At 37.3% G+C, this 24,309-nt stretch overlaps 1 protein-coding gene across 28 annotated transcripts in view; it reads right to left on the bottom strand.

Moving 5' to 3' along the window:
• Nucleotides 1-24,309, bottom strand: part of LOC135113213 (uncharacterized) — a 47,683-nt gene that overhangs the window by 4,309 nt on the left and 19,065 nt on the right. For 2 of the 28 annotated variants that reach the window (XM_064028368.1, XM_064028357.1), the window contains exons 2-8: nt 15,032-15,108; nt 13,555-14,185; nt 12,992-13,107; nt 8,705-8,810; nt 5,152-7,992; nt 3,689-3,830; nt 3,134-3,460 (exon numbers count right to left, since the gene is read on the bottom strand). In XM_064028368.1, the coding sequence (XP_063884438.1) occupies nt 13,571-14,176 (606 nt within the window). In that variant the 5' untranslated portion in view covers nt 14,177-14,185; nt 15,032-15,108 and the 3' untranslated portion in view covers nt 3,134-3,460; nt 3,689-3,830; nt 5,152-7,992; ... (1 more) ...; nt 12,992-13,107; nt 13,555-13,570. Of the gene's footprint in view, nt 1-3,133; nt 3,461-3,688; nt 3,831-4,244; nt 4,848-5,151; nt 7,993-8,704; nt 8,811-12,991; nt 13,108-13,554; nt 14,186-14,991; nt 15,109-24,309 lie in introns of those variants that run through there. The other 26 variants (XM_064028378.1, XM_064028360.1, XR_010274759.1 and 23 more) reach the window with 26 other exon arrangements.

The raw sequence follows: 24,309 nt of genomic DNA on the forward strand, positions 1-24,309 counted from the left end.
CAATCTCCTCTTGTAGAATAAACTCTCCTGAATAAATATTATACTCAGATTTGTGATGAAATGTCATATAAGCGGTATATGGACTTTAGTGAAACTATTTCACAATCTGGTGGGCATCATCATAGTACTGTGAGAGCACTCAGTCTACTGGCAGTCACCCAGTGTCACTAGTGCAAGCAACACATCAACCCTGTTTCTTAGTTGTAAGTATGCAAAAAAAAAAATGTGTCTGTTTATCCTTTCAGTTTTTTTTTTTTTTTTACTGTTGTCAGAGCAAATTGTTCCAGTCAATACTTATTTCAATTAGCACTAATTATAAAGTGAAGAAAAACCCTGGCCGTTGTAGGTAAAAAAAAAAAAACCTTGTATTAGGACAATACTAAAGGATGTATCGCTTCATCCTAACAACTCAATTTTTTTTCTTTACAGTGATGTCATAGAATATAGTTATTATAATAATATAATATTCATTATTTGTTTTAAGCTGTACTAAGTGAGATAGGAGCTCTAAAGAAAAGATAGATTTTGACCATTGGTGATTTGAAATTTCATGTCAGTGCTATGTAATTCTGATAGTATATTATTAGTATTAATTATTATATTATTATTATATTATATTATTATATTATATTATATTATATATTATATTATATTATTATATTATTATTATTATTATATTAGGATTAATGCATTATCTGCATGGATTAGATACCTCCCGCAATACTTTAGTACTTTGCCATCCGTCCTGCTGCAATTTAAATTTAGATGTTTTATACAATATGACTACTTCTTAGAAGACAGTGACTTGTGTCTCTCTTTAAGGGAATTACATGTTCTTACTGCAGGACTTTTTTTTTCTTTTTTTGCAAGAAAGCTATTTCTTGTGTTTCTCTTTAAGGCAGTTAAATGTTCCTACTGCAGGATTTTTTTTTTTTTTTCGTGCAGCAAAGTTATTTCTCCCCTGAATGACAGTGACCTGTGTTTCCTTCTCTTCAAGGGAGTTACTTGTTCCTGTTGCAGGACAGAGATTTTCGTGGAGCACAGTGATTTCTCCCCCTGCATGACAGTGCTCTCTCTCTCTCTCTCTCTCTCTCTCTCTCTCTCTCTCTCTCTCTCTCTCTCTCTCTCTCTCTCTGCTAGTCACTGACTGGTTCATTTTACAAGACTGCCATCCTCTGAGTGAAATCATTCAACAGTGATCCTTTTTTTTCTATCCAAAAGCTGTTGCAATACAATTTTTTTAATCCTGCAAGAAAGTTATTCATCCTGCAGGACAGTGACTTGTTCATCCTGCAAGACATCCACAGTCTATATAAAACAATTCAGCATGGTGATTTTTTTTTATTCCTATAGGACTTCTGGTAGTTATTACGTCAAATCCGTTGAATGAAGATATCTCAGTTGTATTACATATTAATATAGACTACATGGACTATGTATGTATGCGTTTTTAGTTTGAAATTCCAATATTCCTGGAAATTATTATAGATTTTATGTCTTTCTTGGTGACTTATGATTCGATAATTGTCGCTCATTCATGACCTATGTTGACGAATTTGCTCATAAACACATTCCTTATATCACTAGGAAGAGTTTGTTATTTTTTTGTTTGACGTTCCTATACTCATTTTAAGCATTTTATTCAATTCTTCCAAAAATCAGCCTTAGATCTCACTTGGAAAAGGCCCAATTACTAGTGAACAGTCAAGTATGATGTAGTTTATGACTACCTATTTCTGCCGCTCTGACGCCATATCGAAACCTTTCCACACAGAATTTATCCCTTCTTTCTGGTTTGGGCAAGAATTGTATATACGAGTATATATATATATATATATATATATATATATATATATATATATATATATATATATATATATATATATATATATATATATATATATATATATATATATATATATATATATATATATATATATATATATATATATATATATATATATATATATATATATATATATATATATATATATATATATATATATAAAACGCCTCGTTTATAAATAAATTAAAAAAAATCCTGAAAGCGACACAAACGCTGGCTTGACGGTGGCGTCATGAAGCGTGATGTACAGCTGATAGGACATAACACGATATTATATTTTTTCACTCTTATGATACTTCATAATTTTATGTAATTATTATATTATTAATTCCTTAACCTCTCATTAATATACCATATAAATAAGAATGGATAAAAATGTCTGTATGTCATCTCATCTCTGGGCAGTAATTGTAAAGGATGTTAGTTATTTATTTATATTACTGAAAGAAAACGAACGATTTTGAATAACAGCAACAGTAGTAGGAGGATAACTACTACTGTTGCTGTTATTCAAAATCGTTCGTTTTCTTTCAGTAATATAAATAAATAAGTAACATCCTTTACAATTACTGCCCAGAGATGAGATGACATACAGACATTTTTATCCATTCTTATTTATATGGTATATTAATGAGAGGTTAAGGAATTAATAATATAATAATTACATAAAATTATGAAGTATCATAAGAGTGAAAAAATATAATATCGTGTTATGTCCTATCAGCTGTACATCACGCTTCATGACGCCACCGTCAAGCCAGCGTTTGTGTCGCTTTCAGGATTTTTTTTTATTTATTTATAAACGAGGCGTTTTATATATATATATATATATATATATATATATATATATATATATATATATATATATATATATATATATATATATATATATATATATATATATATATATATATATATATATATATATATATATATATATATATATATATATATATATATAACAGCAACAGTAGTAGCAGGAACAAAAGTAGCAGCAGCTGCAGCAGCAGCAGCAGCAACAACAATAACAACAACAAAAACAACAACAACAACATCAACAACATCAACAACAACAACAACAACAACAACAATAACAACAACAAAAACAATAACAACAAAAACAATAACAGCAAAAACAACAATAACAACAACAACAATAACAACAACAAAAACAACAACAACAACAACAACAGCAATAACAACAACAACAACAACAACAACAACAACAACAACAACAACAAAAATTTATCATTAAAGGGCATCTGATAATTGGAAAAGAAAATCAACTTTTGAGGAAAGGAAATCTCATGATATATTTCACGAGTAGCTACGATAAAAAGCTAACGGTTCAAAGTTAGATGCAAGTGCTCAGTAAATCATAGGAAAAACAAAACATTTCGACCGGAATACCGGAGATCAGCCAGCCCCACACCAGATTTATATTTGCATGCCTGCTTGAGGACTGTTAGCGAATCCTGAAGGTCCATGCTGGTTTGCAGATCCCAACTTGGCTGAAGTCACAAGTGAAGGTACTCTATTTGAGTGAAGTGAAGAAAAAGTGCTCATTTTGCTGGCAACTCTCCTCCGTTTACAGCTGGTACGAGAAATGCACTGCTGAAAGAAATGCGATGATGAAGTATGAATATTTATATTGATCAATCAATAAAAATGGAAAGATGTAGCCGCCATGTCATCAGATTTCATTTACATTTGAATGTATCAATTTCATAGTTCTGAAAGTTGTATTTTGAAGATGTACTCCATGGTGAATTATTATGTAATACATTTTCACATGGAAAATCATAGTTATTTAAATTTCACTTTTTTTTTTTTTTTTTTTACCTACAAATAACCTCAGAGAACCCTGCCACTTTGCGTCGCTCTCCTTTCGGACCGTCTGTGTACAAACTTGAACCTTCAGTAAGCTTTTATTTATTTTTTTTTTTCGCCCGTTTTGTTGCCATTGGCCAAGCTAGAGCCGCTTCTGCACAGGAGAGAGAGAGAGAGAGAGAGAGAGAGAGAGAGAGAGAGAGAGAGAGAGAGAGAGAGAGAGAGAGAGAATATATATATATATATATATATATATATAGAGAGAGAGAGAGAGAGAGAGAGAGAGAGAGAGAGAGAGAGAGAGAGAGAGAGAGAGAGAGAGAGAGAGAGAATATATATATATATATATATATATATATATATATATATATATATATATATATATATATATATATATATATATATATATATATATATATATATATATATATATATATATATATATATATATAAAGAGAGAGAGAGAGAGAGAGAGAGAGAGAGAGAGAGAGAGAGAGAGAGAGAGAGAGAGAGAGAGAGAGAGAATGGATAAGTTGGTTGTGAGTTTTGTTCGGAGACATCATCAAAGTGTTAAAATTGTCAAATGTATTTCCATCAAATATTTCATTGATATTTCATTTTTCAAAACTGGCTATAGGACATGAAGTCCAGAAATTGTTAAGTCGTGGAGCTAAGGTTAGCAGGAGTATCCAAGCCCTTACAAGTTTAAAATTGTGTGCTCAAAAAGTACTCGTAGTATGCGTAATATGGAATAAGTTTTGCACAGATTTTCTTTTAATAGCGATGCTTTTCAAAAGATAGTTGTAAATAGTACTTGATACTGTAAGAGAAGTGATGAAGAGCCTGGAATTCACCTAGAAGGAAGTGGCGTTTTGAAGCAAGAAGCGAAGCAGCGAGAAAGAGAGAACAAGGAAAACCTTAAACAGTTAAATGACGAACTACTGCAGAACCTTCAGCATATCAAGGACCTTCCAGAGATATGTAATTATCAGGAAGACCACAGTCGTCGTAACAACCTCCAAGATGAGACCTGGGAACAAGCGGCGACAGAGGTTGCGAAATTGCTGGAGGACAAGCTTGAACTACCCGACATGCAGCTGGAACGAGCACATAGAATGGGCCAGCGCTTCGAAAACCGCACCCGGCCCATCATCGCTCGTTTCACAAGATACTGCGACAGAGAGGCCGTGATGAGAAACGTTTACAAGCTTAAAGGAACAAAGATTTTCATCAATGAAGATTTGTGTCCGTCCTCACAAAACATCAAGAGAGCTCAAATCCCCAGTTCAAAGAAGCAAGGAGCCAAAGCAAAATAGCAAATTTCCGCCACACGAAGCTGATCATCAAGAATAGCACCAATGTGCCTGCGCAGAAAGCTTCAGTCGAGGCATTTCGGAACGGCGCCACTGCCTCTTTCGGAACACTTGCTCGTGGTGACGGTGACGAGGCCACCACGAATGAACACCCTGGCACACCTGCTCGTGGCGGCGACGGTAGTGGTGCTGCCACTCGTGGCCGCAGGTCGAGCCAGAAGAGCAGTGCTGCACCTACTGACACTTCTGTCTGTGGCGATGTAGTGTAGTCGGTGCTGAGAACATGATGCGTGGTGACGTCACTGATGTGGTTGCTGTTGGTGCCTGGGAGCTCGTGTTGAGCAGTCCTGCGACTGTTGGTGATGATGGAACATCTACGTCTGGTCGCCCCGGCAGGATTGGAACCCCACAGCACCACACAGCGTACTACGAGGACGTCCTCGCGTGGACACAGGCGGCAGTAGATGGTTAATAAGCCAGTAAAACGCCTGCAATAACTTGTACAAATGTCTGTTAACCAGTGTTTTCTTCCATTTAGTAATTTAAGTGACTCCAGAAGTATTAGTATATTTAACGTGAGTAACCACCATAAGTGTATGCTAAGTGGTCACTTACGTATGAAAAGATATTTAAACAATACAGGAATACACTCACATCTATAATAAGAATTGCAAAATATAATTATTATAAATCTGAATTACAGGACAGTGTGGGAAATTAGAAGAAAGCTGAATATTATAAACCCTCTTATGGACAAATCTAGTAATAAATTGCCAGATCTTGACTTTTCAAAACAGCACTTTAAGTTAGAACAAAAAAAAAAGCTGAATCATGTAATGATTACTTTTGTAATATTAAAAACAACTAAGCCATGAATATCCCACAAACTCTTGTCTCTTATGCTTCATATTTGCCCGAACCCGCTCCATTTTCCTTTTTTCTTCGCCCGACAACACTTTTAGAAATAAAAACTATATACAGCAACCTTAAATTAACTGCTCTAGGATTTGATGACATTAATTTGAAGGTCACTAAGCCTTGTTCCACTGAAATTTCACTCTTCCTTCTTTATATGATTAAAAGGTCTTTTAATGAAGGTTGTTTTCCTGAACATCTGCAAATTGCAAGGGTTACTCCTATCCATGAAAAAAAAAAAAAAAAGGTGATAAAATAAATCATGACCACAGACCAACTTCTATCCTTCCCACCTTTAACAAAATTTTTGAGAAAGTTGTAGTCAACAGGCTAATGCATTACATATATGAACATTCTATCCTAACAGATAATCAATTCCGGTTTCGCCCTAACTTCTCCACCGACCTTGCTCTTCATAAATTTTGTCAACACACAAACAACACTATTGATAACAAGGGACATCAGATATGTTTTCTGTGACCTATCAAAAGCATTTGATATAATTTCCCACTCCATTTTATTAGAAAAAAAAATAAAGTATATGGCAACTGCGACACACTACTTAAATAACTCAGCAATTACCTAAGTTTCAGAAAACATTTCAGTATAAATAACTCGTTTTTCCTCATATACCTCCGTTAACTGTGGAGTGCCTCAAGGATCCATTTTGGGCCCTATTTTGTTTTTATTGTACATTAATTTCTTCTATTTGTGGATGACAACAATTTTTATTCAGGGACAAAATATAAATTACGTACAGAATACGTTAAATGTTGAATTAACTAAAGTTTCTAGTTGGATTAATTTCTTCTATTTGTGGATGACAACAATTTTTATTTAGGGGCAAAATATAAATTACATATCTAATACATTAAATGTTGGATTAACTAAAGTTTCTAATTGAAATTAAAGTAATAAATTAACATTAAATATTTATAAAACTTATTTAATAGTATCATCTTTAATGATGGAAACACCGAACAAAAATGCCTGTATTAATGACTTTTCACTCCAGCAAGTTGGAGTTTGCAAATTCTTAGAGGTTATTATTGACAATAAAACTTAAAGAGCTAAAACTTAAAGAGCATGTACATGAAGTCATTATTAAACTTAATAAACTAATTGGTATATTATACAAGGTAAGAAATAACATCACAACAGATTGTCTAAGAAATATTTACCTATCATTAGCATATCCACTCTTTTTATGTGGCTCAGTCATATAGGGAGGGGGAATACTTACGTTGAGAATCTCTTTATCATCCAGAAGAAATTAATACGAGTCATGTCCTACAGACATCGCTACGCCCACATTGACCCTCTGTTCAAGCACTTCAACTTGTTGAAACTTATATATATATATATATATATATATATATATATATATATATATATATATATATATATATATATATATATATATATATATATATATATATATATATATATATATATATCAGTGGTTCCCAAACTTTTGCAGGCTGGCGCCCCCTTGGCTCCCCGGCGAATTCCTAGCGCCCCCCCCACCACCACACACAAAGACACATATGGAAACAAACACCTCGCCACCCACACAATGACACACGCGCGATCACGCACATACACACACACACACACACACACACACACACACACACACACACACACACACATGCACACACAGGTACAAAGTCATATACATTCGTAACAATATAAATCAGTGAATGCACCACCCTAACCACCACCTCCCTTAACCATCACCAAATACTCCTGTGAAGAGTGGTGCAAGCATGTGCAAGGACAGCCTTAGCACAGAAACACTTCCAAATTAAATTTAATGGTAAAACCCTTTGGCGTCCTTCCATGATATCTTTATTATATGATAAAATTCTGAACATTACAAGCTTGAAATTATAAATTTCAAGCTTTGTAGTCATATGCTGTCGGATCTGACTGGGCCAGAGCGGCGTGCGGTAACCGGACCCTGATGCGTCGTCCACTGACTCGTCCTGCTGCACGTGTTGTGTACAAATCGTCAAACAAACGTTCGAACTTCTGACTTCGACTTCGGACTGACTTTGGGACTTCGGACTGCCACTTTGGGAACCACTGATATATATATATATATATATATATATATATATATATATATATATATATATATATATATATATATATATATATATATATATATATATATATATATATATATATATATATATGCTTATGCTGGATAGTAAAGTTTTCTTTACAATAGGGAGTATATTGAGATCATTCTAACAATAACCTGTAAATATAAAGTGTTAGCGACCATAATGCCAACATGAAAACTTTCAGTCAGTCAATCAAGAGACCATAGTGGGCTTTTCAACATTGCCTCTTCTCGAAACAGGATGAGAGGCAGAACTCTTACTCAGGCCAAAATTGAGCAGCATATCAGAAGGTTCATGAAGTACTATGCCATTTTTCTGGTTAGCAGAATAATCATTTTCATTAACTGGCATCTCTTTTGTGACTTTTTTCCTGACATTTCTTTTACACCACTGAGAACAAATTTGACATAGTAAAGACAGCTTTGGTAGTAGTTATGCTCTCCATTACCAAATGCATGTATTGCTATCTTTTTATTTACTTTTTTTTTTTTTTTATGTAGATCTATCAGTACAGTATCTCACTAGTGCTTTCAGATCAAAGGCTGTGGTGGCGAATTTTGATTTGGAAGGGAATACATGATTTTGAGATTATGAACATTGAAAACCCAAATATTACTCCATGTTACCTCAAAGTCCATTACGAAATATAAAATACCTGAAAGAGTTACCTCGTAAGTGGTGAAAACAAGCAAAAAGGTTAGTCCGTCGTGAGGATCTGTCTGAAAATCTCTTGGATCGTCAGTTTCCAGCACATCAGCAGCAGCAGCTTTCTATCTGAGGAAGACAAGGCTGTTTTAGTTTCAATGATTGAGGTCGTGATCGACTTTGTATTACATAAGAAGTGAATGCACGGGTTCTTACTGTGTGCTATGAGCAAGACAGTAGTTACCTACTTTTCCTTGCTTTCAGATAGCTATCATTGATCGGGAGACCTCTTTTCACGTTCCTTTTTATTAATTTATTTTATTTATTTATTTATTTTTTTTATGTAGGAGAGGCACTGGCCAAAAGGCAACAAAATTATAATAAAAAAAAAAAAAGCCCACCGAGTCAAAAGCGGTCTCCAAACATTAAAGGATAAGTATCTTGAAACCTCCCTCCTGAAAGACTTCAAGTCATAGGAAAGAAGAAATACATAAGCAGGCAGGGAGCTAGAGTTTACCAGAGACTGGGATGAATGATTGAGAATACTGGTTATCACTTAATATAGACAGGTGCACAGAATAGGGGTGAGAGAAAGAAGAAAGTCTTGTACAGCAAAGCCACGGGAGGAGGGGAGACAAGTAGTTAGCAAGATCAGAAGAGCAGTTAGCATGAAAACGGTGGCAAAAGATAGCAAGAGATGGAACATCGCAGCAATGAGAGAGGAGCTGAAGGCAATCAGTTAGAAAAGAGGACTTGATAAGATGGAAAGCTTGCGATTCCACCCGATGTAAAAGAGTGGTATGAGTGGAACCCTCCCATACATGTGAAATATACTCCATACATGGACGGGTAAGGTCCCTGTACAGAGTTGGCAGCTGGAGAAGTGAGAAAAACTGGTAGAGACGAATCGGAACACCTAAATTCATAGAAGCTACTTTAGCTAAAGATAACATGTGAAGTTTGCAATTTAGATTATAAGTAAAGGATAGACCGAGGTTATTCAGTGAAGAAGAGGGGGACAGTTAAGTGTCAGTGAAAAGGAGGGAATACATATCTGAAAGGTTGTGTCGAGTTGATTGATGGAGGAATCGAGTTTTTCAGGCACTGAATAATACTAGGTTTGCTCTGTCCCAGACATTAAATTTCAGAGAGATCAGAAGTCAGACGCACTGTGACCTCCCTGTGTGAACTGTTTACTTCCTGAAGGGTTGGACGTCTACGAAAAGACGTAGAAAAATGCATGGTGGTATCATCAGCGAAGGAGTGGATAGGACTAGAAGTTTTGTTTAGATAAAAGATGAATAGTAGGAAGAGAGTGGGTGACAGGACAGAACCCTGAGGAACACCACTGTTAATAGATTTAGGAGAAGAACAGTGACCGTCTACCACGGCATCAATAAAACATTCAGAAAAAATAAATAATTAAATTCAGATGGAATTACAGAGAGAGGAAAATACAAGTCGTACGTGGGTAGTTTTAAAATCAAAGATTTGTGTGATATGTCTAAGGTAACAGCAAACGTTTCATCAAAATCCCTAAAAGATGATGATCAAGACTCAGTAAGAAAAGCCAAGAGATCACCAGTAGAGCGGCCTCGACGGAACCCATAGCGGCGATCAGATATAAGGTTATGAAGTGATAGATGTTTAAGAATATTCCTGTTGAAAATATATTCAAAAACTTTAGACAGGCTGGAAATTTAAGCAATAGGACGGTAATTTGAGGGATTAGAACAGACACTCTCTTCAGGAACAGGCTGAATATAGGCAAAATTCCAGCAGGAAGGAAGGAAATATAGATATAATTGGAAGAGTTTGACTAGGCAAGGCGCAAGCACAGAGGCTCAATTTCAGAGAACAATAGGAGGAACCCCATCATGTCCATAAGCCTTACGAGGATTAAGGCCAGTAAGAGCATAAAAAAAATATATCACTGCAAAGGATCTTATTGGGTAGCATGAAGTATTGGGAGGGTGGAGAAGAGAGAGGAACAAGCCCTGAATCATCTAAGGTACAGTTTTTAGCAAAGGTTTGAACGAGGAGTTCAGCTTTAGAAATATGAGATGGCAATAATGTCATAAGGTTGAAATAAAGGAGGGAAAAGATGACAAAAAGAAAGTTATTGGAGATGTTTTTGGGCAGGTGCCAGAAATCAAGAGGGGAGTTAGATCTCGAGAGATTTTGGCACTTTCTAATATTTAAAGATTTTGGTTATTTGGAGAACAGACTTGTCATGATTCCGGGCAGAATATAAAGTACATGAAATTCTGGTGATGAAAAGCTCAAGTACCTTTTGTGAGCCACCTCTCATCATGTATAGCACCAGAACAAGCTATGTTAAGCCAAGGTTTGGAAGATTTAGGTCGAGAAAAAGAGTGAAGAATAAATGCCTCCAAGCCATACACTATCACATTCGTTATGCGTTCAGCACACAGAGACGGGTCTCTGACACGGAAGCAGTAGTCATTCCAAGAAAAATCAGAATATAACCTCAGATCCTCCCAATTAGCAGATGCAAAATGCCAGAGACACCTCTGCTTTGGGAGATCCTGAGGAGGAATTGGGGCGATAGGACAAGATACAGATATGAGGTTGTGATCGGAGGAGCCTAATGGGGAAAATAGGGTGACAGCATAAGCAGAATGGTCAGAGGTTAAGAAAAGATCAAGAATGTTGAGCATTTAAGAAAAAAAAAAATGTTGAAAATATCTTCAAGACGGTCAGGAATACGAATAGGTGTTGCACCAGTTGTTCTAGGTCGTGGAGGATGGCTGGTTCACCAGAATGGTCAGTGAAAGGAGAGGAAAGCCAAAGCTGGTGGTTAACATTGAAGTCTCCAGGAATGGAGACCTTTGCAAAAGGGAACATAATCAGAATTAAGTAGTCAAAAATTGCTTTAATAGTCAGAAGAGTTAGGTGAGAGATATACAACACAAGTAAATTTAGTTTCAGAGTGAACCTGTAGTCATAGCCAGACGGTGGAAAATTCGAAAGACTCAAGAGGGTGGGCATGAGAGCAAGTTGAGTCACTGTGCACATAGACACAACATCCAACTTTGAAATGAAAATGAGGATAGAGTAAGTAGGAGGGAACAGAAAAGAGGCTACGTAAGTTACCTCATACACCTGTGTTTCAGTGAGGAGAAGATGGGGTTTAGTATAGGAGAGATGGTAGGCTACAGATTAAAAATTAAATTTAAGGAGTCAATGTTGCAGAAGTTCATGAAGAAAAAGTTGATAGGGGCGTGAAGACACTTGCGGTCGATACCAGATGAGCAGCCTGACTTAGGGATATTTTTTGGTACCCTCCCTAGACGGGGATTCCGAGGCTGAGTGAAGGGTGTGTGTGTGTGTGTGTATTTGTGTGTGCGCGTGTGTGTGTGATTAGGTGCATGTATTTAGTGTGAAGGAAGAGAGTTGTCTTTAGAAGGCAGGCTGTGACTGCCCCATTGTGTTGTGAGACACAAAGGGGAAATGTTCAGTGAGGTCACAGCTGGATTATTAATGAGTTCACAGCACCCTCTAATCCAGTGTTTGACACTTCACTGGGAATACCATCCACACCCTAATAAGTAAGTAAATAAATAAATATAATAACATAAGAACATAACAAATAAGGGAAGCAGCAAGAAGCCATCAGGCGCACACGTGGCAGTCCCTACATGAATCATACTTCCCTATTTCCGCTTTCATCCCCATCCATAAATATGTCTAATCTTCTCCTAAAGCTCCTTAATGACTTAACACTAACAATTTGGTTACTGAGTCCGTTCCATTCATCTACCACTCTATTTGGGAACCACTTTCTTTTTATCTTTTTTAAACCCAAATTTTTTCCAGCTTGAACCCGTTATTTCTCGTTCTACCCTGGTTACTAATCCAAAGAATTTTGCTTAGGTCCCACTTGGTAAAACCCATATACGAATTATAGACTTCTATCAGGTCCCCTCTTAACCTACTTCTCTCTAAAGAATGCAAATTGAACAGCTTCAATCTTGCTTCATAAGGAATATATATATATATATATATATATATATATATATATATATATATATATATATATATATATATATATATATATATATATATATATATATATATATATATATATATTAGAATTAAAGGGACCTAGGTAGTAGTCATGACAATAAGGCTATGTTCCCCTTCATATAAGGTAGCTGTGTACGAGCGTGGTCCGTCCACAGCACAGGTCAAGGAGACAAGAGCACACAATCCTATACGAGACGTCGCCTTTGCACTTATCACCCAGATCCTGCCAGTATGCTGCTAAATTATATAAATTGACTTACACTCGCGGAATGAGATGAAGGGACAGGTTCCTGAAGTTTACTCATTGTTGCCAGGGTGAAGATCTGAAGAGTTCAGCGGGTGTCTCATTGCCTCATAACATTGACTTTGCCTCATTCTGAAATAAAAACATTATTCTTAGAATTATTAGTGAATAGAACCATTTTTGAACATTTCATTTATCCAGCAAGGTTTCATTTAATGTTGTTGATTATGAGAAAGATTGTCCAACCATTCGAAACTACGTCACTGGCTCCATATCACTTCCTGAAAACTTAGACAGTTATTAAGATTTCTTAAGATATAATTTTGAACAAGTCAGCTACCGCCCGACATCGACCGGTAGCTGTGGTCCCATTAGGTGTTCAGGGACAATAATCATGTTGGTGGTCATAGAAGTGGTGTAACATTATTTTGGTGACGATGATAGTGATGATCTGAACATGATATTCTTGTCAATGAATCATTGGGGCATTTCTCTCTCTCTCTCTCTCTCTCTCTCTCTCTCTCTCTCTCTCTCTCTCTCTCTCTCTCTCTCTCTCTCTCTCTCTCTCTCTCTCTCTACCGGTTTGTTGCTAAGTTTAAGACAGTTCCTTTTTCAGTTGGTAATTTTCCTGACGCAGTCGGTTTATCTCCTCTATCAGCTGATCCCTCTGTAGATCATTGTTCCTCAGCTCTAACTGGAGACGGACTGTCTCTGCCTTTAGAGCAGCTTCCATGTGTTTCTTCCTATCCCGGTATTCCTTGGCCTTGATGGCATTGATCCTCTGAAGCTCAAGTTTTCTGTCCTTAAAGGGCGTCGTCTGCTGGTACTTTTTGGGCTCTTTGGGTTTCTTATTTCTTCCCTTTTTTTCCTTAGTCTGATTCACCTGAGAAACATCAGTACGCATCAGCTGTTGCGAACTCATCTTTTCTAAATGTTGCATTTGCTGTTCATTGTGTGTTTCAGGTTGTGCAACTGATGGGTTCATCACAGGAACCTGAACAGGTGGCACCATTGGTAAAATGCCTTGTATCAGGTGTTCTGGGTGAACTGTGTAATTAATACCAATCCCCTGCTGGGTAGAAATACCACATCCTTCATCAGTTGTATTCAGCACATGTTCCAGTTCAGTAAGTGAATAATTGTCATCCAGAATACAGTTGTACAGGTCCACGAATTCATTCTTGTTCTGGTGGTTGTCCATACTGGACTCCTGGAAAAAAAATAATGCACCAAGTGTAAGGGACAAGAGTTATCATTAAGTTTGAAAGAAATAACTTGAGAAAGTATGATTTTATATGAGAGAGAGAGAGAGAGAGAGAGAGAGAGAGAGAGAGAGAGAGAGAGAGAGAGAGAGAGAGAGAGAATATAGAAGGAATATTCACTTTATCGTAGGTCTAAAATATGAGGAGAGAAAATATCGTGCCTGTCCATTAATTTTAGAACTCTGATTCTCAAACTTTTCGTATTGCTGGCTCTCAAATGATACAGATATGGAGAGCAAATTAAATAGCTTGATAAAAAAAATCAACAACACACACACACACACACACACACACGTATATATATATATATATATATATATATATATATATATATATATATATATATATATATATATATATATATATATATATATATATATATATATATATATATATATATATATATATTTCTCATCACTCATATCAAAATCATCTAAAGATGATGTTACGGCACATCAAAGGAATGACTCAGTCTTTACTTGGAGAACCATTGTTTTAGAGACTGTTCAGAGAATTCCTAAACATGAATTTTTATATATATATATATATATATATATATATATATATATATATATATATATATATATATATATATATATATATATATATATATATATATATATATATATATATATATATATATATATATATATATATATATATATATATATATATATATATATATATATATATATATATATATATATATCACATAATATCACAATTAATTCTTAGGTTTATTCTGAGATCTTACAATGACTTTGATAAGGAGTGTCGGGATCGTTATATTGTACCTTCCACGCTCGTATCACCCTGGCGGCGTCCAGTCAGGAGTGCGTAGAAAGAGAACGCTGGATGAGGTCACAGCCCTCTGTAAATAGAAATTCTGTTAGAGTTCACAGGAACCACACTCACCATGCTGTTGGCTGATTCACCTACAATACGCTTGTTCACTGAGTGGCAACGCCATCTAGTAGGTCGCTCGGAATCATGGTCAGGCACATGTATTGCGGAATAAATTTTTTCACAAGTTTTACTTAGCATTTTGGAATCAATATTTTTCGTATATTTATGATCTACCCGCAAACGATGTACAACCAGTATTGTGATAGTGTATAACACCTTAGAAAAAATCAGATGTTACGAACTAATGCTGTTTGATGTATTTTTTTTTTATCATAAATATAATAATAAAGATTAGTAATTATATATTTGAGTTAATAATGTTCTTTTTTGAGGTAATAAAGTATCATAAATTGTTGCTGGGAGCAGTATGATCAGTTTTCCTAAACATAAACAAATCCTTTACTTGCGCTGCTTGCATCCATCCCTTGGGCCCTCCCCAAAGACTCTAATAAAGGAAGATCTCAACGAAAATGCTGTGACCATCGACGAACTTATGCATGAACAAATCGCCCGGTAAGGACAATAGATGGCGTTCATGCAGAGGCGTCCCGTTTGGATGCATGCTTCTTTAAATCGTTTGAATCCAGTGTCCTTTGATGTGTGAATTTTCATATGAAGCATGAAAAAAAAAATGTTTCCTATAAAATCCAGAAATATCCAAAAGTACAGTTTTGTCAAAATATTGAAGCTTTGTTGACATCATCAGCTGATTGATTTGTAAGTTTGTGTTTTGTTATATATATATATATATATATATATATATATATATATATATATATATATATATATATATATATATATATATATATATATATATATATATATATATATATATATATATATATATATATATATATATATATATATATACTGTATATTGCTTATTCATTTTGTATATTGCTTATATTACTGTATACTGTATATTGCTTATTTAGATACAGAAAGTTCAAGTCATAGAAAGAAGAAAATACAGAAGCAGGCAGGGGGTTCCAGAGTTTACCAGAGTAAGGGAAGAATGATTGAGAATACTGGATTTCTTGCATTGTAGAGGTAGACAAAATAGGGTGGTGTTAGTATTTACTAATAGCAATGTAGCCGTTTTCGATTTTTTAAACACTTTTCCAATTCCGTGCTTCGGGTTAGGTCGACCAAATCAGAAGAAATCGTATTGTAAATGTTAGGAAAACTTCTCCTCCCCAACAGCAAACCCCAATGATATTAACCAGTCCTGTGCAACGGAAAGTTATGTTAGAAATATTAAAATGTAACAGAGTGTTTCTATGCGAAAGAAAAATTGTACACATCCTCTAGATTAATAGATTTCGGCGTTCGAAATGCCGCGTTCGGTGCTTTGAGAGAGTTCTTTTGCAGCCCGAGAGTTACGATTTGTTTGCGGCCAGTGACCACTGCTACTTGACCTTTCCCAGTATTATTTTACTCTTTCAAGAGTCTCAACATGTTTTTTTTTTACCCTTATCAGATAGAGCTTCTCATTTTGAGTAATTCGAACCCCATATATATCCATCGCAAATTATTTATAATGCTGACAGCAATTTTTAAAGTTTACTTATGTATAGGTGCGTGCACTTTTGATTTTCTTTAAGTAACTAGATGGATTTTCATCGTCACTTTCAAATTCCATGGCAAAACCAGCTTCGTTATGTATCACATATGCCAAAATCTTCGTTAGGCTCGTCCATAAAGTCAGAGGCTGTGTCTGTGGAGTCCATTGTAAGCACTAAGCAATCATTCACCCAGTAAGTGCACCTAGTCACATAAGCTGATAAGTTCTCGTCTGCACGTTGCAGTGCATATTTTTGCAACGGGAGGATGACGTTGGTAGCACTGTGTCACGAGTAGTGAAGATGGGCGTTGGCAGCACTGAATTCAGTGAGGAGTGAGCTCGTTTTTCGGGTTGAGACCGGAGGCGGGAAATACTGTGACTGGCCCAAAGAGCAGGAGCGCGCCGGCCAATCACGAAGGGGCCAACGCTATATAAGGGGTTGTAGCGGTCTCCAAGAGGGAGACAGAGAGAGAAGAGGACACCAGAGACAAAGAAAGAGAGAATATATATATATATATATATATATATATATATATATATATATATATATATATATATATATATATATATATATATATATATATATATATATGAGAGAAAGAAGAGGACAACAGAGAGAGAGAAGAGATGACATCAGACAGACAGAGAAGACGCCAGACCAAGAGAAGTGCCCGTTCTTTGCTACGACACTGGTCGCCTGCCGTTGCAACGACGTGACTGCTCCCCGGGGCATGATATGAGGTTAGTATGCTCCGGCAGATTAAGACAGTGAGTATTTGTCGCTAGCTGAGCGACGCTGTGTACGAGTTGTGATCTTGTGGCATGATGAGCACCTGCAGCTGTTCTGTGAGGTGAGACGCATTACCCAAGACAGAGACGCTTTGCAGAGTGAGGGCTGGTGGAGCGACCCTGACTTATGCTGTAGTGTGCTTTGTGCCCTGTGGTACCGCTCTGTGTGGGTAATAAAGACAGGAGTGCTAGTGAGCCTGTGTTTTGTTGTCCCTTCCTCCCCCGCCTCTCAGTAGTCCGTTGAGTCCAGACAGGTACCGCGTGTACGTGCCTCACGCCCACTAGCCAAACGGGTCTAACTACCACAACGGTGGTGGATTCCTGTTGTGTGCGCTGACCGTCTTGGGCTGCTGCAGTGGTAAGTGTGTACCTGAAGACGCTTGAAGGCCGGAAAATGGGGAGTGCACAACAATATTTACGAAAAGTTGCAAGGTCTTTATTTCGCAGAGGGTAGCTTAGCTAACCCCCATCTGCCCTCCTCCCACCCACTTCAGTGACTTCATGACTGGCTAATTCTTGATTGGCTGCTGCCTCTCTCTCTCTCTCTCTCTCTCTCTCTCTGAGTCATTGTAATCCTACTATTGTGTTATAATGATCTTTCTTCCTTCGTCTCTCTCTCTCTCTCTCTCTCTCTCTCTCTCTCTCTCTCTCTCTCTCTCTCTCTCTCTCTCTCTCTCTCTCTCTCAGTCATCGTAATCCTACCACTGTCTGTAACAATGATCCTCCTTCCCACGTTCCTCTCTCGTTCTCCCTCTCTCCCCTTTATCTTCTAGTCTCGTGAGTGGCATGTATACAGAGCTTTAGTGATAAACTTGTGATGACCTTGAACTCAATGTCCAGTAAAACAGCTGATATACGGGTGGGTAGGTTGTGGGGAGTGGAGGGTGGGAGTACGTTGCCATGGCAATTCCCACCTGAAATCGCTTCCAATGTAGCCGCCACTCACTCACCCAACCTCTCAAATCACAGTAACCGACAATAGTGGGATTACTATGTCTCAGAGAGAGAGAGAGAGAGAGAGAGAGAGAGAGAGAGAGAGAGAAGCTTATCACTTTTCGAAAATATGCCTCCCATCTCTAACATGTTCCTTGCACAGCAGTTAAAATTAACTTGATTTTTTTCCATGTATCGTGTCAACACGAGATTGAACCGAGCTACTGGACTTACTTAGCACTCACATTATGTCTTTATAGTTATATCGTGAGATTATGCTGGAGAGAAAGTAGAACACAAACATAAACACTGATATTGCCTGATTGTGCGACATGCACAATCATTTACAAGTCATATGTTTTTAAAGTGAAATACTGCAGAAAAGAGAATAATAACTACACTTAAAATTATAAACCAAAAAACACACACAAAAAAAAAGTAAATAAATAAATACACAGGTAAATTTATCGTACTGCTGGCAACTAATTGATCACTGATTTTCGTCTGTTGTCATATTGCATCGTAAGCGATCGAAAGAAAAGTATAAAATACAATATATTAGACCGATATTTATTGCAGATTTTTTTACATGGTCATTCCTTATCAAATTTTAATTGACATAGTAAGAATAATTTCCTAAAACTCTCTCTTGTTTAGAATTTCGTTTAATTTGGAAATATGCTAAGGTGTGTCGTTTTCGACCCATGCCGCAGAGCATAGGGTTGATAGACTTAGAAGAACAGTGACCATCTACCACAATAGCAATAGAAAGGAAATTTGAGACAAGGTCACCGAGGGAAGAATAGAAGCCGTAAGAGGGTTGTATGGAAATCAAAGCTTTGTGCCAGACTCTTAGAAAAGTTTTTGATATTAGTAATTCAACAACATATGTTTCACTAAAATCCCTTTACTGATAGACTCAGTAAAGGAAAATTAGATCACCAGTAGAGTGGCCTCGAAGGAACCCATACTGGCAGTCAGATATAAGGTGAAGTGATAGAACTTTTAAGAATCTTTCTGTTGAGGATAGATTAAAAAATAAATTAAAGGAATACAACGGTAGTTTGAGGGACTAAAACGGTCACCCTTTTTAGGAACAGGCTGAGTGTAGGCAAAGTTTCATCAAGAAGGAAAGGTAGACAGAACTGGAAGAGTTAGACTAGACAAGGTGCAAGCACGGAGGCACAGTTTCGGAGAACAATAAGAGGAACCCCATCAGGTCCATAAGCCTTCCTTTTCCAACGAAGACATGGTAAACATCACTGCGAATGATCTTACTGGGTAACATGAAGTAGTCAGAGGATAGAAGAAGAGGAGGAACAAGCTCTGAATCATTCAAGGTAGCGATTTTACCAAAGGTATGAGCGAAGAGTTCAGCTTTAAAAATACATGAGATGACAGTGGTGTCATTACGTTGAAATAAAGGAGTGAAATATGAAGAGGCAAAGTTGTTGGAGATGTTTTTGGTTAGGTGCAAGAAATCACGAGGGAGTTATTTTCTTTTAATGAAGCAGTTTTTGGCTAGTTGGAGAACAGATTTGGCATGACCCTAAATGGATGAAATGACCCTAAATGGATGAAATGACCCTAAATGGATGACTGCTAGGTTAAAGCATTATATAGGGCGTAAGAGAAGTATATATAAGAGATTAAGGGCAGGTGAGGAAGTTTTAAGGACACAGTATAATGAATTAGTTAGAACAGTCAGGAAGTTAACGAGGAAAGCTAAGGACAATTATGAATTAAAGGTAGCCAGCCAGGCGAAGACGGACCCCAAGGGATTTTATCAGGTATACAGGACGAAAAATAAGGATACTGTAGGTCCATTAAAGGCAGCAGATGGGGAGCTGGTTAGTTCTGGGGAGGAGATTAGTAAACTTCTGAATGATTATTTTTTAACTGTCTTCACTCAGGAAAACATGCAGGATATGCCAGATAGTGAACAGGTGTTTAGAGCAGATGAGTATGAGAAGCTGACGGATATTTCCATAACTAGGGAGATAGTGGAGCAGGAGATAGATAGGCTAAAAAAGTTCAAGTCACCAGGACCTGATGAAATATATCCCAGAGTACTGAAGGAATGTAAAAAGATTATTAGTGAGCCGTTAGTTTCTGTCTTTAGGAAATCACTGGAGTCGGGTGAGGTACCAGTAATGTGGAGGCAGGCTAATGTAGTACCCATCTTTAAGAAAGGGGATAAAACTTTAGCGTCTAATTATAGACCTGTCAGCTTAACTTCAGTTGTAGGTAAAATGTTAGAGTCAATAATAGCCAGGAACATTAGGGAACATTTAGACAAACATAACTTGATAAATCAGTCACAGCATGGCTTCACGAAGGGGAAGTCTTGCCTGACAAACTTGTTAAGTTTTTACAGTAAGGTGTACGAGGCAGTAGATAATGGTGATAGTTATGATATCTTATATCTGGACTTTAGTAAAGCATTCGACAAGGTGCCCCATCAAAGGCTCCTGAGAAAGGTTAGGGCGCACGGGATAGATGGGAAGGTGTTAGGTTGGATAGGGTCATGGCTTGGTAACAGGCGACAGAGAGTGCTAATAAACGGCTCGAAATCCGAGTGGGGTCATGTCATTAGTGGGGTGCCACAGGGATCAGTATTAGGGCCATTATTATTTCTAATATATATCAATGACTTGGATAGTGGAATTAGTAGCGATGTTAGTAAATTTGCGGATGACACAAAGATAGGTAGATTAATTAGGTCAGAAGCGGATGCCATCGCCTTGCAGACAGACTTAGATAGAATGAATGAATGGACGGATAGATGGCAAATGCAATTTAATATCAATAAATGCAAAGTGCTTAGCGTAGGTAGAGGAAACCCACACAATAGGTACACATTAAACACCCAAACTCTGGTAGGTACAGGGTACGAGAAAGATTTAGGAGTTATAGTTAGCTCTGAACTCCGTCTAGGGAAACAATGCATAGAAGCCAGAAACAAGGCAAATAGGGTACTAGGATTCATTTTTAGGAGTGTTAAAAGTAGAAGGCCGGAAGTAATATTAAAGTTATACTTGGCGCTGGTCAGACCTCATCTAGACTACGCTGTGCAGTTCTGGTCCCCACATTACAGGAAAGATATAGGTCTATTAGAATCAGTACAGAGGAGAATGACTAAAAGGATTCAGGGGATGAGGAGTATTCCTTACGAAGCGAGGTTGAAGCGGTTAAATTTACATTCTCTAGAGAGACGTAGGTTAAGAGGGGACCTGATAGAAGTCTTTAAGTGGTATAAGGGTTATAACAAGGGAGATGTAAGCAAAATTCTTAGGATCAGCAACCAAGGTAGAACAAGAAATAACGGGTTCAAGCTTGAAAAATTTAGGTTTAGGAAGGAGATAGGAAAAAATTGGTTCTCAAATAGAGTGGTAGATGAGTGGAACGGACTCAGTAATCATGTAGTTAGTGCCAGGACACTAGAGAGCTTTAAGAGAAGATTAGACAAGTTTATGGATGGGGATAACAGATGGAAATAGGTAGGAGTGTTTCATACAGGGACTGCCACGTGTAAGCCTGGTCGCTTCTTGCAGCTTCCCTTATTTCTTATGTTCTTATGTTCTTATGATTCAGGAAAGAAATATAAAGTGCATGAGATTCGGGTGATGGAAGAAGGCGCAAGTACCTTTTCTGGGCCACCTCTCTATTATGTATAGCACGAGAACACGCTATGTTAAACTAATGTTTGGAAGGTTTAGGACGAGAAAAAGAGTGAGGAATGTACGCCTCCGTGGCAGACACTATCACCTTTGTTATGTGATCAACACACAGACACGTGTCTCTGACACGGAACCAGTAGTCATTCCAAGGAAAAATCTAAATAATCCCCCCAATTAACAGAGGCAAAAATCAATGCAAGAGACACTTTCGCTTTGGGGATCCTGAGGAGGGATTTGAGAGATAGGACAAGATTTACATTGTTTAGAGAGACGTAGGTTAAAAGGAAACCTGATAGAAGTCTTTAAGTGGTATAAAGGTTATAACAAGGGGGATGTAAGCAAAATTCTTAGGATCAACAACCAGGATAGAACAAGAAATGACGGGTTCCAGCTTGAAAAATTTAGACTTAAGAAAGAGACAGGAAGAAATTGGTTCTCAAATAGAGTGGTAGATGAGTGGAACGGACTCAGTAATCATGTTAGTGCTAAGACACCAGGGAGTTTTAAGAGAAGATTAGACGGGTTTATGGATGGGGATGATAGGTGGAAATAGGAAGGTATATTTCATACAGGGACTGCCACGTGTAAGCCTGGTCGCTTCTTGCAGCTTCCCTTATTTCTTATGTTCTTATGTTCCTGAGATACAGGTATGAGATTGTGATCGGAGGAGACCATCGGAGAAGATAGGGTGACAACATAAACAAAAGGATTTTAGGTCAGGAGAAGGTAAAGAATGTTGGACGTATATCCAAGACGATCAGGAATACAAATAAGGTGTTGCACCAGTTGTTCTAGGTCGTGAAGGATAACAAAGTTAAAGGCTAGTTCACCAGGATGATCAGTAAAGGGAGAGGAAAGACAAAGCTTGGTGAATATTGATGTCTCCAAGAATGGAGATCTCCGCAAAAGGGAAGAGTTAGAATGTGCTACACTTTAGAAGTTAAGTAGTCAAAGAATTTTTATAGTCGGAGGAGTTAGGTGAGAGGTGTACAACACAGATAATGTAGTTTGAGAGTGATACTGTAGTCATAAACAGATGGTGGAAAATTCGGAAGATTCAAGAGTGTGGGCACAAGAGCAGATTAAGTCATTGTGCACATGGACGCAATATCCAACTCTGGATTGAAAATGAGGATTAGGAAAGTAGGAGGGAACAGAAAAGGGCTATTGTCAGCTGCCTCACATACTTGTGTTTCAGTGAGGAAAAGAAGATGAGGTTTAGCAGAGGAGAGGTGGCGTTCTACAGATTGAAAATTAAATCTAAGGCTACGAATGTTGTACAAGTCAATGAAGAAAGTTGAGGCGGGTATCAAGACACTTTCAGGTCGATATCAGAAAAGCAGTTCAACCAGGGAATATTTTTGGTTCCCTCCCCAGACATAGGCTCCGAGGTTTGAGTAGGAGGCGCCATATTTATTTTAAAATTTTGAGTGTAGGGTATGCATGTAGTTTTGTGTAAAGGAAGAGAGCTGTCTTTAGATGGTAGGCTGTGAAATCCCCTTGTGCTGTGAAACATAAAGGGGAAACGTTCATTGAGGTCACAGCTGGATTACTGATGGATTGACAGCAGCCTCTGATCCAGTGTTTGAGACTTCAATGGGAGTAATTATCGTTTCGATAGGTGTCTGTTTGTAATGTTATGCATATGTGCAAATCTTATTATTGTTCTCTTTATTTTCTACCTAGTGTTATGTCTAGCGTGATCATTGCTTATTAAATACTCATTTATTGATGAATGATGGATGTTTTATTTTTCATACATTGACGCTGAGGGAGATGGAGATGGATACATGGACAACACTGCATTGTCATGCACCTTGCTATTTCATAATAAGGAGGAGGGAGGGTGATCTAAAAGATATCTAGAAACTAATATAGAGGTCAGGGTTCCAGTTTCAGGTCAGGGTTCGTCTCAGGTCAGGGTTCCTCAGTCTCATGTCAGGGTTCCTCAGTCTCAGGGCAGGGTTCCTAGTGAAAGGAGGTGTTTAGTGAGCAGTGACCTGACGCTAATACAGCTGGCTAGTGTAGACATGTGGCCTTGTGTTGCTGAGTCATCTGGTTGTGTTTGTTCTCCTGTTCTCGAGGCCTTCGTTGCGAAGGTATCAGAGGTGGAGACTGAGTGACATCGAAGGATCTCGGAGGTGCAGGCTGAGTTTCGTGAGAGGATCTCAGAGGAACTCAGGCTGAGTTCTGTGAGAGG

This window comes from Scylla paramamosain, chromosome 25 (assembly GCF_035594125.1).
Source record: "Scylla paramamosain isolate STU-SP2022 chromosome 25, ASM3559412v1, whole genome shotgun sequence".
Lineage (NCBI taxonomy): Eukaryota > Metazoa > Arthropoda > Malacostraca > Decapoda > Portunidae > Scylla > Scylla paramamosain.